At 37.9% G+C, this 13,995-nt stretch overlaps 1 protein-coding gene across 1 annotated transcript in view; it reads left to right on the top strand.

Moving 5' to 3' along the window:
* SYT10 (synaptotagmin X) overlaps window positions 1–13,995 on the top strand; it is a gene marked incomplete at its 5' end in the record, with an annotated part of 21,768 nt that overhangs the window by 6,103 nt on the left and 1,670 nt on the right. The window contains 3 exons of the mRNA XM_009080349.1: window positions 874–1,438; window positions 12,277–12,397; window positions 12,732–12,903. Of these exons, the coding sequence (XP_009078597.1) occupies window positions 874–1,438; window positions 12,277–12,397; window positions 12,732–12,903 (858 nt within the window). The remainder of the gene's footprint in view (window positions 1–873; window positions 1,439–12,276; window positions 12,398–12,731; window positions 12,904–13,995) is intronic.

Genomic DNA, 13,995 nt, shown 5'->3' on the forward strand with positions numbered 1-13,995 from the left:
AGTGGAGGAACATATTTTAACTCTTATTGTATTTTCTATTTAGTAATGTGTGGTTTTTTTCCCAGAGATAACCATGGCTTGTTTTGTGTGTGTGTGTGTGTGTGTGTGTGTGTGTGTGTGTGTGTGTGTGTGTGTGTGTGTGTGTGTGTGTGTGTGTGTGTGTGTGTGTGTGTGTGTGTGTGTGTGTGTGTGTGTGTGTGTGTGTGTGTGTGTGTGTGTGTGTGTGTGTGTGTGTGTGTGTGTGTGTGTGTGTGTGTGTGTGTGTGTGTGTGTGTGTGTGTGTGTGTGTGTGTGTGTGTGTGTGTGTGTGTGTGTGTGTGTGTGTGTGTGTGTGTGTGTGTGTGTGTGTGTGTGTGTGTGTGTGTGTGTGTGTGTGTGTGTGTGTGTGTGTGTGTGTGTGTGTGTGTGTGTGTGTGTGTGTGTGTGTGTGTGTGTGTGTGTGTGTGTGTGTGTGTGTGTGTGTGTGTGTGTGTGTGTGTGTGTGTGTGTGTGTGTGTGTGTGTGTGTGTGTGTGTGTGTGTGTGTGTGTGTGTGTGTGTGTGTGTGTGTGTGTGTGTGTGTGTGTGTGTGTGTGTGTGTGTGTGTGTGTGTGTGTGTGTGTGTGTGTGTGTGTGTGTGTGTGTGTGTGTGTGTGTGTGTGTGTGTGTGTGTGTGTGTGTGTGTGTGTGTGTGTGTGTGTGTGTGTGTGTGTGTGTGTGTGTGTGTGTGTGTGTGTGTGTGTGTGTGTGTGTGTGTGTGTGTGTGTGTGTGTGTGTGTGTGTGTGTGTGTGTGTGTGTGTGTGTGTGTGTGTGTGTGTGTGTGTGTGTGTGTGTGTGTGTGTGTGTGTGTGTGTGTGTGTGTGTGTGTGTGTGTGTGTGTGTGTGTGTGTGCAGGCACAATTCTTTCAGGAGGCACTTGCCAAGGCAGATGCAAGTGTCAAGTGTTGATTTTAACATGGGGACAGATCCAGTTTTGCAAAGAGGAGAGACCACAACCAGCATTGGGAGAATAAAACCAGAACTCTACAAACAGAAGTCTGTGGATTCTGATGGGCAACAAGAAGATGTGAAAACATGTGGAAAACTTAACTTCACTCTCCGGTATGATTATGAGAATGAGCTTCTGGCTGTCACAATTGTCAAAGCCTTAGATCTGCCTGCTAAAGACTTCACAGGAACATCCGACCCCTACGTTAAGATTTATCTGCTTCCAGATAGGAAAAAGAAGTTTCAGACACGAGTTCACAGGAAGACATTAAATCCTGTCTTTGATGAAACCTTCCAGTTTCCTGTAGCCTATGATCAACTCAGCAACAGGAAATTGCATTTCAGTGTTTATGATTTTGACAGATTTTCTAGACATGACATGATTGGGGAAGTTATTCTTGATAACTTTTTTGAAGTCTCAGATCTCTCCAGGGAAGCCAATGTATGGAAAGACATCCACTGTGCCACCACAGTAAGTAATGTGTTCCAAAAGATTTAACATGATATTTTTATTTCTCTTTTGTAGTTTGTGGCAGTGTATCCCATTTAGCAGCAGAGTCTGGAAGAAACAAAACAAAGTTGTCAATGTTTTCCTTTGAGCACAGAGAATAAGATGCTTGGGAAGCTATAAAATTTAATTGCCAAAAAATCTTTGGGGAACATACTGTCATCCTTATGGCTCACTGTGTATATATGAATTATGTTTATTAATTAAATACTACATCATGAAAGTAATTGCTTAGCAAGAACTAGTAACATTTTCCTATTAACGAAACATCCTGTCCTGCAAAATGACCATTTATTAAGGATCACACCTCATCCTATCCTGCTCTTCCTAGCAGATCTTCGTGGGTTAAGAATCTTGTGAAGGAAAAGAGCGAGGCTAAAAGTGCTTGAAGTCTAAAATGCTCTTTGCTGACTGCCCTGTGCTTAGGGTCCATGGTAGACATATCTGAGTTGCTGCTGGTTACTAGCAAAACTCAAGAGACACAAGCAGGTAGGGTCATGAAATAGAAATCAGTTTATTGTTGCAAGCAAGAAAAGGAGGCCTGGGAATGGATGACAGAATGAATGACAGGCTACCAGAGAGAAAACCAACAGTCTCCAAACATTGTCTTTATTAACCTCGAAATCCAAACTCATCTTCCCTGGCTGGAACTTGAAGGGGGAAAAAATTGCTAGGTAAAATGGTGAGGTGTAGGGTGTTAGTTTTGGTTTAGTTTCTTTGTAACTATTATGGTCTTTATATAGTTTTCCCATCACTTTTTTGGTGAAGACATCCAAAACAGTCTGACTCACCCCTGGGTGTGAGCGTGGGGTAGACTTTCATACAGGGATGACCAGAGGACAGACCAGTACTAGGCATTGCTTCAGTGCGAAAGATTCATACCATCCCTTCATTGGAGCAGGAAACATCCCATGCTTTTCTTCCCAAATGTTTTTATGCTCTTCTCGCCTGACAGATGGGGATGACTAGACCTGCATGATTAGGATAAAGAGGACCAATATGTCCTCACCAGTTTGAGCATGAGCACTGTATTACCTAAGAAAGGAGAAATACTGGCAAGTGTAGCACAGTGGAGACAGTTTCCAAATGTGAATTCACAATGGTAGCTATTTATTTTAACTGCTGGGTCTACCAAGCTGGTCTGAACAGCCTTTGGCATACCTCCAGAACCAAGTCTCTGTATGCTTAGTTTGATCAAGCTCAGATTTCAGGTAAATTTAAGAATTGTGTTCTCAAGCTTACAACTAAATCTGTATTTAAGGTCTTGGAATAATAATCCAATACCATTTTTAAAAATTTCTTCTAGCTTTGATATTAACTAGTACTTAAATACTCACTAGTCCTTTGCATGAGGAGTGTGTGTGTGAGATTTTTAGCTGAGAACTAGAATGGTTTCAGCAAATTAGAATCTCTGGATTGTTCATCACTGGATTTGAGCACATTGAAATGCCATACAGAATTACACAGTTGGAAGAGATAATAGTATATATCTGGATGAAAATGGTTGTTAATCTTGGAGCTGAATCCTAACTCAAGTTCCTTGCTAAGGGTTAGCTCATGCAGTTAAAGTGCCTAATTCACCCTGCTGATGTTTTGGTCTGTATAAAGTTTAAGACAATGCATGACTTTTTGGATTTCAACCTTTCAACCAGTATAGTTTACAGTACTTCATGTGTAGGAAAAAATTGTCTCCACTTAATCCATTAACAATAAGCACGTAAAATTGAGATATCTTCTAGTATTGGGGGACCTCATCAGTTTTCACAAGCCTTACCTCAGTCTCAGAAAATTTTGTAAGAAATTGGTTGCATTTATTTTTTCAAAATGTAACACTCCTACAAGACATCTTGTTACTATATGTAAATTGTGCTGCCTTGTGTTTTAATTCAGGGGTTTCACATAGTACAGTAACACAGTAATTCAGTTGATTCACATAGTAATACAGGTTTCTAATTCTAACATTGCAAAACCTGTGAGTTGAGACAACCAATCCCACATAGGAATAAACACTGCATTAGATATTAATCAATTGGCACTTACAGCTTTAAGCATCAGATCTAAAGTTTACCAAAGTCACTACCTAGCAATTAAATAACTAACTAATACTTACCGGAGTCAAATGAACTCTGATTGAGCCTTGAAAAAGGAATATTCAGCTAGTTCTACAATTAGTGACCAAATAACTCTACTCCAGGCAAACATGCTTTGTTGTTCATAAAGAATCTTTGGAAACCAAACAGGCTGTCTCAGTGTAAAAGGCCACACTTAGACAGCAAAGCCCAGTAACCAAGATGCTGTTCTGCAAATATATTTCTCTCATGCTGTTGCCTTCTTCACCTCTGCTCTGTTTTGTTGTACGTTCTGTGAAGTTTTTCATCCCTTTGTTGCTTTCTACATGCTTTCTACACCCAGTGGTTTGTTCACACTGTTACTAAATGATAGATGACGGAAAATGATAGAAGTGCTAGATCAAAGAATTAGTCCAAAACTTAAAAATCACAGTGGAAGTAGCCTCTCCCCAGTTTTGAGTCTTTTGCATCTCTTCTATAGTCAAGTCTATTCAGAAGGTAAAATGAGGGTAAAAACTATTCCTATTACCTGCTTGAAAAGAACCTACACAACTAGAGAGATTTACCAAGAAAATTAACTGCAACATTTTACCAGTGAAGGAAATTACTGCAGATCAGGAGATTCTCTGTTATGCAAAGACTCTTTATCAGTAGCTAACATAATTTTTGAAAGATTTTCTTGCACATTTATAAAGAGTTTTTATTTTGTACAGGAAATACAGTCTGGGAAAGATCAGACTGGATGGTTACACTGAGTCCTTTTGGCCATGAAACCAATGACTCTGTGGGAATCCAAAGTTTTAATTTCTTTCATTTTTCTTTGCTCATAATTATAATTTGAAACTATTCTGTAGAAGTGCAGGATTAACACACACCCACAGGCTTATTTTTTTTCTTAAGGTTTTCAACTGTTGATACTTATTTTGCAGTTTGTATATTTTCCCTTTTTTTCATTCATATCATTGATCCTCTGTTATGTGTTAAGTTGAAAACCTACAACATTGTATAATAAGTAGCACCTACCTATTGTAAGTGCTAAAGCATTTTCTTTTCTTAATGTTGGATTATCAAGGTAAATTTGGTATAAAACCAGAGGTTTCTGGTTTTGTGAAGTGCTTGTAGGTTTTGCATACATTTCTGAGGTTTTGTTACTCTAAAAAAAAGAAAACTCATTTATTGGAATTGCTAACAAGAAATTAACTCCTAATATTCAATGTCTTAAAACTGTTTAGGAAAAAAAGTCCATCTCTTGTGATCTAAAACTTTCTGAATGTAAAAGTTCATTAACTTCCTAGAATACTTTTACAAATGATTGATTGCTTTGGAAATCTCTGCCTCAAATGCCCTTGCCTAAAAAAAATTGGCAAGTGACTGTCAGAAACACTTTTTTTCTGAAGGTGCTCAGTGAAATCTGTTAGAGTAATCAATTATAGGAAACTGTGCAACTGGGGAAAAAAATTAGGGCTCAGAATTAAGATGAAAGCCATTTCCAGCACAGTGGTGGTTTCTTGGGGATGTTAGTCATCGAGCTGTCATATGCTTCTAGTGTCTTGAATTATTTCATGTAGACAGATGGAACTTGATGATTATTTAGTTGTCCAACACTAGGCATTTCAGTGCTGCAGTTTTGTCATTTGTGAAGTTGGATATTAAAGAAGGTTTTGTAAGGACATATTCTTCATGTGATGTCCATGATGTGTGGTTGCTGTTTCTAAAGTATTTGGAATATAAATGAGTAGCATTGGTGGAAAAGACAGATGTGCTTAAATATATATTTTTTAATACGTGGGACAGTAACATTTGTCTCAGTGCATTTACATCAAACACTTGCCAGAGTAGGATATCACACAGATAATCCTCCTGGCTGATGGCCTCTGTTATGGAAAGAGATTCTTCTGACTTCCTGATCAAACAAGAATAAAGTCCATGTCTGAAGTTCAGCTAGAGCAATTGCAGGCATTATCTTTGCTTTATATTCTCCATATTCTACTATTTCAAAGAGCAGCACTACCACAAAATGTTTTATCACCAGCCTTATAGTGGACTAAGCTCTGCAGTGCAGCATCTTCATCAGAACAGACTTAGACTATTGGTGTTTCTGGAAATGCACCTAAAAGCTTTAACAGAATGTTAAACAGGTGTGAAAGAGTAAAGGCTTGTCAGTGTAGAAACACCTTATAGTGGACTAAGCTCTGCAACTACCCATCTTCATCAGAACAGGCTTAGACTATTGGTGTTTCTGGAAATGCGCCTTATAGTGGACTAAGCTCTGCAGCTACCCATCTTCATCAGAACAGACTTAGACTATTGGTGTTTCTGGAAATGCACCTAAAAGCTTTAACAGAATGTTAAACAGGTGTGAAAGAGTAAAGGCTTGTCAGTGTAGAAACATTTATCATCTCTGTAATGGGAACAGCCTCTTCAAAGCCAAGAGTAGCTAGTACTTGTCATTTCTGCTCAGTGCCAGTGATATAAAGTATCTGTGTGACCACTGCTGCTGAGCAGGTGAGAGAATACTCTGGATTGGTCTTTATAGGAAAAATGTTGAGGTTTTTCATTTAGGTTTGGGACTGCTTTAGGTCTGGGTGATAACTAGAAAAGGCAATGGAGAATGAGTGGGTTTCCATCCAATTACTGAAGGTAGGGAAGGTTTCTATTATTATTTTATGTTTCTTTTCATTTGAAATGACAAATTATTTGAATATTCTGATTTGCTAGAGGCAAACTACTACTTTCAGTCTACCTTAAAAGTAATAAATATTAGATGAATGAAGAATATGGTTTCCTCAAGGGATTTTAATATCTCTGCATCCAGACAGTACTGTGGCAGCTATGCTGGCTTGTCTGACCTGCTGTGCCCCTATGTGCTCTCTGAGTTTCTTGCTGCAAATAGTCTCTTTGCAGACAATGCATTGTGGCTTCAGAAGAGCATCTTTATATGGGAAGCCACAAATACATTTTGGTTCATTCACGTGTTGGTAGATGCCATGGTTAGCTCACAGGAGTACCTCTGTTCTCAGCTGTTCTGAAGAAGGAATGGGCTTCCTTGCTGCCTGGCAAGATGCAACTACCCCACCTGGTGCACAAGACAGATGGCTGTGTATGGAGGGAGTGACACAGGAAGCACCCAGGAGGCTTTGGAGGATGCTATTGAGAGCATTCGGCCTGCTGGACACAGAGTGCAATCTCAAGGAATCTTCCCTATGCAATCAGGACTGCAATCAGCAGCAGTGCTTGCCCAGAGCAATCAGGCTGTCAGGTCAAAACAAGCATTAGATCTCCACAAGTAGAAGACAGAGTCATTATAGAGCACCAGGCCCCACTGCTGCCGTACTGACTTCCACAGAGGCAAGAACAAACACAAACCTCATTGATTCATTCCCCAGGACAACAGCTAAATCAGTAACTGGTGCTGAGAGGAAGAAAAAGAGCTGGATTTGATATGCAAAGAATAACAGGACATGGAAATAAACATTAGTGCTGGAGACAAGGTTTCCCCTTGAGAGGTGGTAGAATTAGCTCTCCAGTTTGAGCCTCATGTAACTTTCTACAATTTATGCGATAGCATAGAATGGTATAGCTAGAATGAACCATCACGTTCTAAATGCTCAAATGAGAAAACAGACAGACTGGTAGATTTCTGTTTTTCTCTTTACTATCCCTCTTTTAACTCTTGATTTATACCTCAAAAGCAGAAATATCTAAAGACATTCTTGTCTGTTCATTTCAGGATTGTGGGTGTTGATATGTGAGTAGAAACTACCCTGAACATGGAAAGATCTGTGTCTAACTTCCCCACTGAATTTGTGGAGATTCCTAGCTAAAAGTTATCTCTTCTATTGAATTTAGTGGAAACAACTGGGAAAATTAATTGGAATAATTGACAGCAAAGGTTTTTCCAGCAACAACAGTTCTAAAAACTCGATCAGTTTAATTGATGCTCCTCTACAAAGTCTCCAGACTTCTGCTCACATCCCCACCCTGTTTATCTGTATTGTGATGGGGAGCACAGCCTCTGTAGAAATACTACTGTTTCTACAGGCTTAAACATGAAAATGAGAGTATTGGTGTCCATTGGTATGATAACAAATATAATAGAATAAGGAACATTTTTCATCTGACTGTCAACTCCTGGACTGATTTCCCAAGAACCCATAAAGCAAGGAACTAATTGAACTAATGGAAAAATGTATTATCATGTCCATTCATGTGGTTGCAATGTGGTGACAATTATGCTATTAAAATATCTGTATTCTGCAGTTCAAAAAAAAAGAGTTCATCTGAATAGCTGACATATCCATGAGAGATCATTGTTTTCTTTGTTTTATTTTGTTCTAGCACCACTGTACCAAAAAATGGATTGGATAGAGGTAAAATGGTAGCTATACAAATAACTGAAGCTGGTATAGTGCTTGCCACTGTTCCAGTTCCTTAGTGCTCTATGATGGCTTGTGTACACAAAAGGGAAATAAGTGAAGGAAAGATATGAAGTACAAACAAATGCTTCCATTTACATTACTGTAACTGCGCTCGATGCTGGTTTTTTCTGTACCTGTTATTGGAAGTTGGTGGGAGGCAATCATTGCAAGCATCTGTAAAGCTAGCTGTTAATTGCAATCTAAGTTTAGCTCAAGAGGAAAAAGAAAAACTCAAACTAGGTCTAGGAAAGAAATAAAAGTTCATGAGAGTTACTTAAGTAATGTGCAATTCTAAGTGAATATATGATACCAGTAAAATTGTCTGAGGCTTAGTTAAAAATCTGCATGAGTGGCAACCAGTGAATTCAGGATTGTGTCTTCTGAGTTGTGTTTGGTTTGAGATGGACTGTAATGCAGACACAATTGTTGAGGGCAGTCTGTACCTTGGGTTCCTCAGATTTTCTTGTACTGAAGTGTTCCTGTTAGTTTACTTGAACTGTGTAAACTTAATTATCTAGTGTATTTTAAAATGAGAAAAATATGAATTTTCTAGAGCATTGAGATTCTGAACTAATTTGAATCCTATTTTTAAATCTCAATTAAAATCAGGAATGCTTAAGGATCCAGGGAATTTAAAAGTGTTACTCTTGATAATCAATGTGGTAGACAAAGACTGTTTATGAGATGTTTAAAAAAACCCAAGGCCTTACTTTTTTTGTTATCTAGGTCTGATTCTGTGTTTTCAGCTCCAAATTCATGAACATCTAGTGCTCAAGTTGACAAAGTGTGGGGGGAAATGGTGATATCTCAGACATTTTATCCAATACTGAGTCCCTGATGCTATCATAGATATATATGCATAATTGTAATCTTAATTCTTCAAAAGAACATTTAAAATACCTTGAGTCTTGTGCTTCACCCTCTGTGACTGATTTCCATGTGCTTCACCCTCTGTGACTGATTTCCAAAGCAGATTTATTTTAATGGTTCATTTTAATATCTTATCCCCAGTTGACTGGTAGAGGTCCTAACAAAATACAGTCAGTTTCACACTCACATGTGAAGAAAGACTACCAAACCTGGCAGATACTCAGAGGAGAAACTGAGTAATAGCCCTAGGATTTTCTATTCCTTACTAACCAAAGGCACAGTCTACAAAACTGTCAGCAAACAGCAGATGCCATGAATAGTACCAAATTAAATTAAAAAGCTAAGATTGTCAGAGTTGTTTAAAGGATTCTGAAAGAAGTTGTATTTTAACTCAGCCTGGGGACCATGGGAGCTCCTAGTCTGTGGTGACAATCTATGACAGCCAGTTCTTTCCACCATGAGGAGAGCTAGGTGGTGTTTATGAACCAGTGCAATGTAACTACTGCTTTTGTTTCTAGCCCCTTGATCTTACAATGAGTGACTCATAAATGTCTTTGATATAGACAAGTGTTTATGTGAAATAATACCTATTCTAGTTTACTGCAGAATTTACCTATTGAAAGAGTGCATAGATAACATGACTTGTTCCACAGTAAGAAAATCAGACCTTTCAGGGCAGCACGTGTCACATTTCTTCCAGGTATAGATAGGTGCCTGAAAATGTTTGCATAAACAGTGGAGTGATAGCCTTTTCCCAATCACAAAACCAATTCTTACCACTTCAAACTGAGTAGTCAGTACACAGACTACAGAGCTGTGGTAACTTCAGTACATCTGCTCTTTGGACAGTCTGCTGTGTGGAATGCAAAGATTCCCCTCATTGGTTGTTGAAACATTTCCTCTTGCATTAAGGCAACTTGCTTATTCCTTGAATGGTGAAAAGCACCAAGTTTGATTGCAGGGCATTTTCCAAGCTCTTTTTCATTATAACTTCAGTACATGCTGTTCAGAAAGGAAAAAAAAGGACAGAGCATATTTTCAAATGGTTGTCATTTTGTTAAGCACTGATGCTTTTCTTTGCTCTTCAAAGAGTCTTGTAGAGTAACCACCATGTGGAGTCTTGCAAGCATTTTGAGCAATGCTTCTTTGAAAGTATTTTAATCATAGTACATGGTCCTGTCTGCATTATTATTTATCAGTTGAGTTCACCCAAACGTTTGAGTGTCTATCCAATTTCTCTTCAAAAAGAATAATAGAATACTCAAGTATATACTCCCATCTTCAAAAATGAATTTTGTTCTCTATTAACCTACACAACTCATCTCTCTGAAGAAGGAAAAATTAGGCCTTTTTATGAGCTACCCACAGTCTTTCATGATCCCACCCATCTTCATCACCTCTCTCAACATAGACCTTAAACTTCGAAGCACTGAAAGTGGGGGAACTCTATATTTTCTTTTCAAACTGAAGAGTGAGATCTGTTTGGAATACGGATGTGAGGAAGAACAATCAGACTCTGAATTCAGAAAGTAATGCTAGTAACACAAACTGTGCCTAAAACACGACAAAAAACTGTAAAATATAAGAGAGCACTTGCAACTTAAACAAATAAGTGAAAAGAATTATGCATCATTCGTTCAAGTTTTATATGTATCTGAAATAGAAAAGTGAGTTTGGTAATGTACTCTGTGGCACAAAATTCTGTGCTCTTGGTGGCAAAGAAAGGAGTTGGCCTAAGGAAATGTCAGATAGCTGTATTTGTCCTATATGGACTGATTGAGCTGCATCATTTTGAAATCCTGAGAAATCTGAAATCCTGACAAGCATGAAATTTGCCCATAGTACATGTTCACATCCTTATCAATCTATTAATTCTCAGAAGAGAATCCCAGCAAAATGACTGAACATATGAATTGAACAACCTACATAAAAGTCAATATTTATTGCCAGAGCAACAGAGAATTTAAAGCTATTCCAAAACTTCATTCTTCAAACTAAAGGCTGCAAGGTAGGGGAAGAAAACCCCAACAACAACAAAACAAAATCAAATTTTAAAAAAAAACAAACCCTGAAGCATGTGATTAAGTCCATCTTTACTCAAGAAAGGTGTGAATTACCTATTTCAATTTAGACAGAGAATTAACCCTAAGGAAGTAAATAAAACTGTTCCCATAAGCAGCTGAAAAATGTGAACAAGAAGCTCCAGTCTTGTCTCATAACTATAATCAATGTATTTGTTATCTGCACACCAATCATTATTTTAATATGTTTCATTTGTAAATATATCTTGCTTGCCTTTTGATGCTAGAACAGCTGTACCGTAAACCCAGCAGTTCTCAAATGAATTTGTACTCTCAGGGTAACTAATTTTGACAGATAAAATATTGAAGCTGAGATGTTAAAAATAAGCTTTTAGTAGTAGTCAAAAAAAGTCCCTAGAGATTACATGAGCATGATTGAGAGTCACTGCCTTACAGGATTGGCTTCCTTACATGCTCATTACAAGCTCATAGCCTGAGTTGTTCTTAATATGCAATTTTCTTTGTGACATGGGTTTTTTTTGGGGGGGAAGGGGAGAGCTGTGCATTTAAGATTTAGAAGAACAGGGACACTTTAGGACATAACTAACATCTCAAAACCTAAACTTTTACAGTATTAAGATAACTGCATAACTGTGAGAACTGATGGAAACTCTTAGGTTACATTTCTCAAGCATTGTAGCATCTGAACAGTATAGCAACATCATATTGCATAAATTCACAGCACATTTTCTCAATGTAGAAACTGTCTCTTTGTGAGGATAATTAAGATCCATATGAACCTTATCCATATTTCTGAATATATTATTCTCCAAGAAGTTGCTGTTGACCCAGGAAAGCTGTAGGTGCTACTCCTTTGCTTTTCTTGTAATACAGAACAACCCCTCAAAGCACTTCAAGAGCAGTAAAGAGTACAACTTTTACAAGCACATTCTTCTTTTCAAACCACTTAGACAGCTTTTCATATACAAATGTATGTGTGTAGAAATAAAACTCCTACATAAATTCCAGTGTCTAAAAGGTATATAAATGTGTATGATGTTTTTTTCTACTGGGGATGATGGAGTATGAGGCTTTTCAAGAGCAGAACTTGACATTCTACATGCAGCACCTTTTCATTTGTGTAAATTCAACACAAACATAGCAGGAACCCAGAAAGTTATGGCTCTGCTTTTGTTATAATTTCTCAGTTTAGTAATTGTAGATCCGGTCACTAAAATATTATCCTGTTGGTACTTCATAAAAATAGTTCTTGAAAGTTTTTTGTGACCTCTTCAAAAGCATCTGAGGCTGCAAAAATAGCTTCTCCATGTAAAAAGAAAAATAAAAAATTTAAATTTTTGCATGATCTGAATTGAATTGTTGGCAGTATGATCAGATTTCTAATAATTGCTTTTCTTTTTTAGGAAAGCATAGATTTGGGTGAGATCATGTTTTCCCTTTGTTATTTGCCTACTGCTGGGAGAATGACATTAACAGTCATCAAATGTAGGAATCTCAAAGCAATGGATATAACTGGTGCATCAGGTAACTCTACTTTTTTTTAATAAGAAGGCAGAATCTATTCAGGAAGGGGATAAATAAGAACTCCTTGGGTTTTGTGTGTTTAACAGGAGAGTGGGTATAGACCCTGTTTAGATGTAGTGGCTATCTTTGGTCTGGCCATTGATGTGTCTGTTCAGAATTCCCATACCTTTCCTTTGCATTTACAGCATGTTAAAGGCAGTGTTTGCCAGGGTCACTAAAATATATGTATTTTTAAATCTTAGCAATATGACATTCCTACAGCAAATAGGTTCTTATGCTACATATTTGAACGACTTTGGGTTCAAATGCATGTAACTGATTATCTGTCACTCAGATCCATATGTCAAAGTGTCACTGATGTGTGAGGGACGAAGACTGAAAAAAAGGAAAACAACCACAAAGAAGAACACACTCAATCCCATTTATAATGAGGCCATCATCTTTGATATCCCTCCAGAGAATGTGGACCAGGTCAGCCTTTCCATTGCAGTGATGGATTATGATCGGTAAGCACAGTTTGTTTTCTAACCATTAATCAGCAATGAGATGGCACCTGATCATTGCAAGTGACTGCTTTCTGCCTCCTTGAACTCACAAGCAGCTTCAGTGTCACAAAAGAGAAAGCCTTGGGGTCTTTTCCTGAAGAGGTTTAAAGATTCCACACCTTTTAGAGCACACAGCATTTGATCTATGTTATAATTAACTGTGATGAGGAAGAAATATGGTTCAATCTTCTCATGGGCCACTTGCCTTGGCATACATTCCTGTCCACATCTGGTGGCTGGACTAAGTAAAACCTTTATAAATCAGGTATGTCTCCCAGTTTAAAAAAGTCCATCACACCTCTGAATTTTGTAATTTAACTGATAGGCGTTTGAAACCAAAGAAAATGTGTACAACTAAAAAAGAATTGGATGCTAATTGTCTCATTGAATTAAGTCATAATTAATTCATCAGTTGATTCAATAAAGTAATCTTTCAATATGTAACCTTCAGCATGTAACCCTTGGGTTCAGCCATGGCTGATAAGTTATCTAAGCCTTAATTATCTGTGTCCTTACCAAGAGCTGACAGGAAGATAATCCTGCTTAGAGTGACTCAAACACTGCAGGTTGAACTAGACAGTGAGTGACAGAATCCTGCCTGAGCCAAGTCTGCTTCATTCAAGTGCTATTAGTAATGAGCTCTTGAGATTGCAGGGCAAATAAACAGCAAAAGTCCAATTTAGTAACATGACCCTTCAGATTGTTTTTCCTTGCCATCAGATTTCTGGTTGTCCTCCAGCTTCTGTCAGTAAGACTTTCTCAGTCAGATGTGAAAGAGGCATTGTGGTCCCATTAGCAGAGGAGTAGCACAGTACAATCCTCATCAGTTGCTCCTTTCTCAGCATTTGCTAAGAGGAAATTAGAAAGCATTATGTTAAGATTCAAAAAATTACTTTTTGGAGTCTCTCAACAAGGCTATGGCACTTCTAGGAGTATGAAGTATTTAGGTATAGCCTATTACAGCTATGACTCTTGCCTTTCACATTTTTGACTGAAGTTCCAAAGAACATAACAGCTAGAGCTGGGATATAGTTTATGAAATTATGTCTGAAG

The sequence above is a fragment of the Acanthisitta chloris genome, unplaced genomic scaffold, assembly GCF_000695815.1.
Source record: "Acanthisitta chloris isolate BGI_N310 unplaced genomic scaffold, ASM69581v1 scaffold10838, whole genome shotgun sequence".
Lineage (NCBI taxonomy): Eukaryota > Metazoa > Chordata > Aves > Passeriformes > Acanthisittidae > Acanthisitta > Acanthisitta chloris.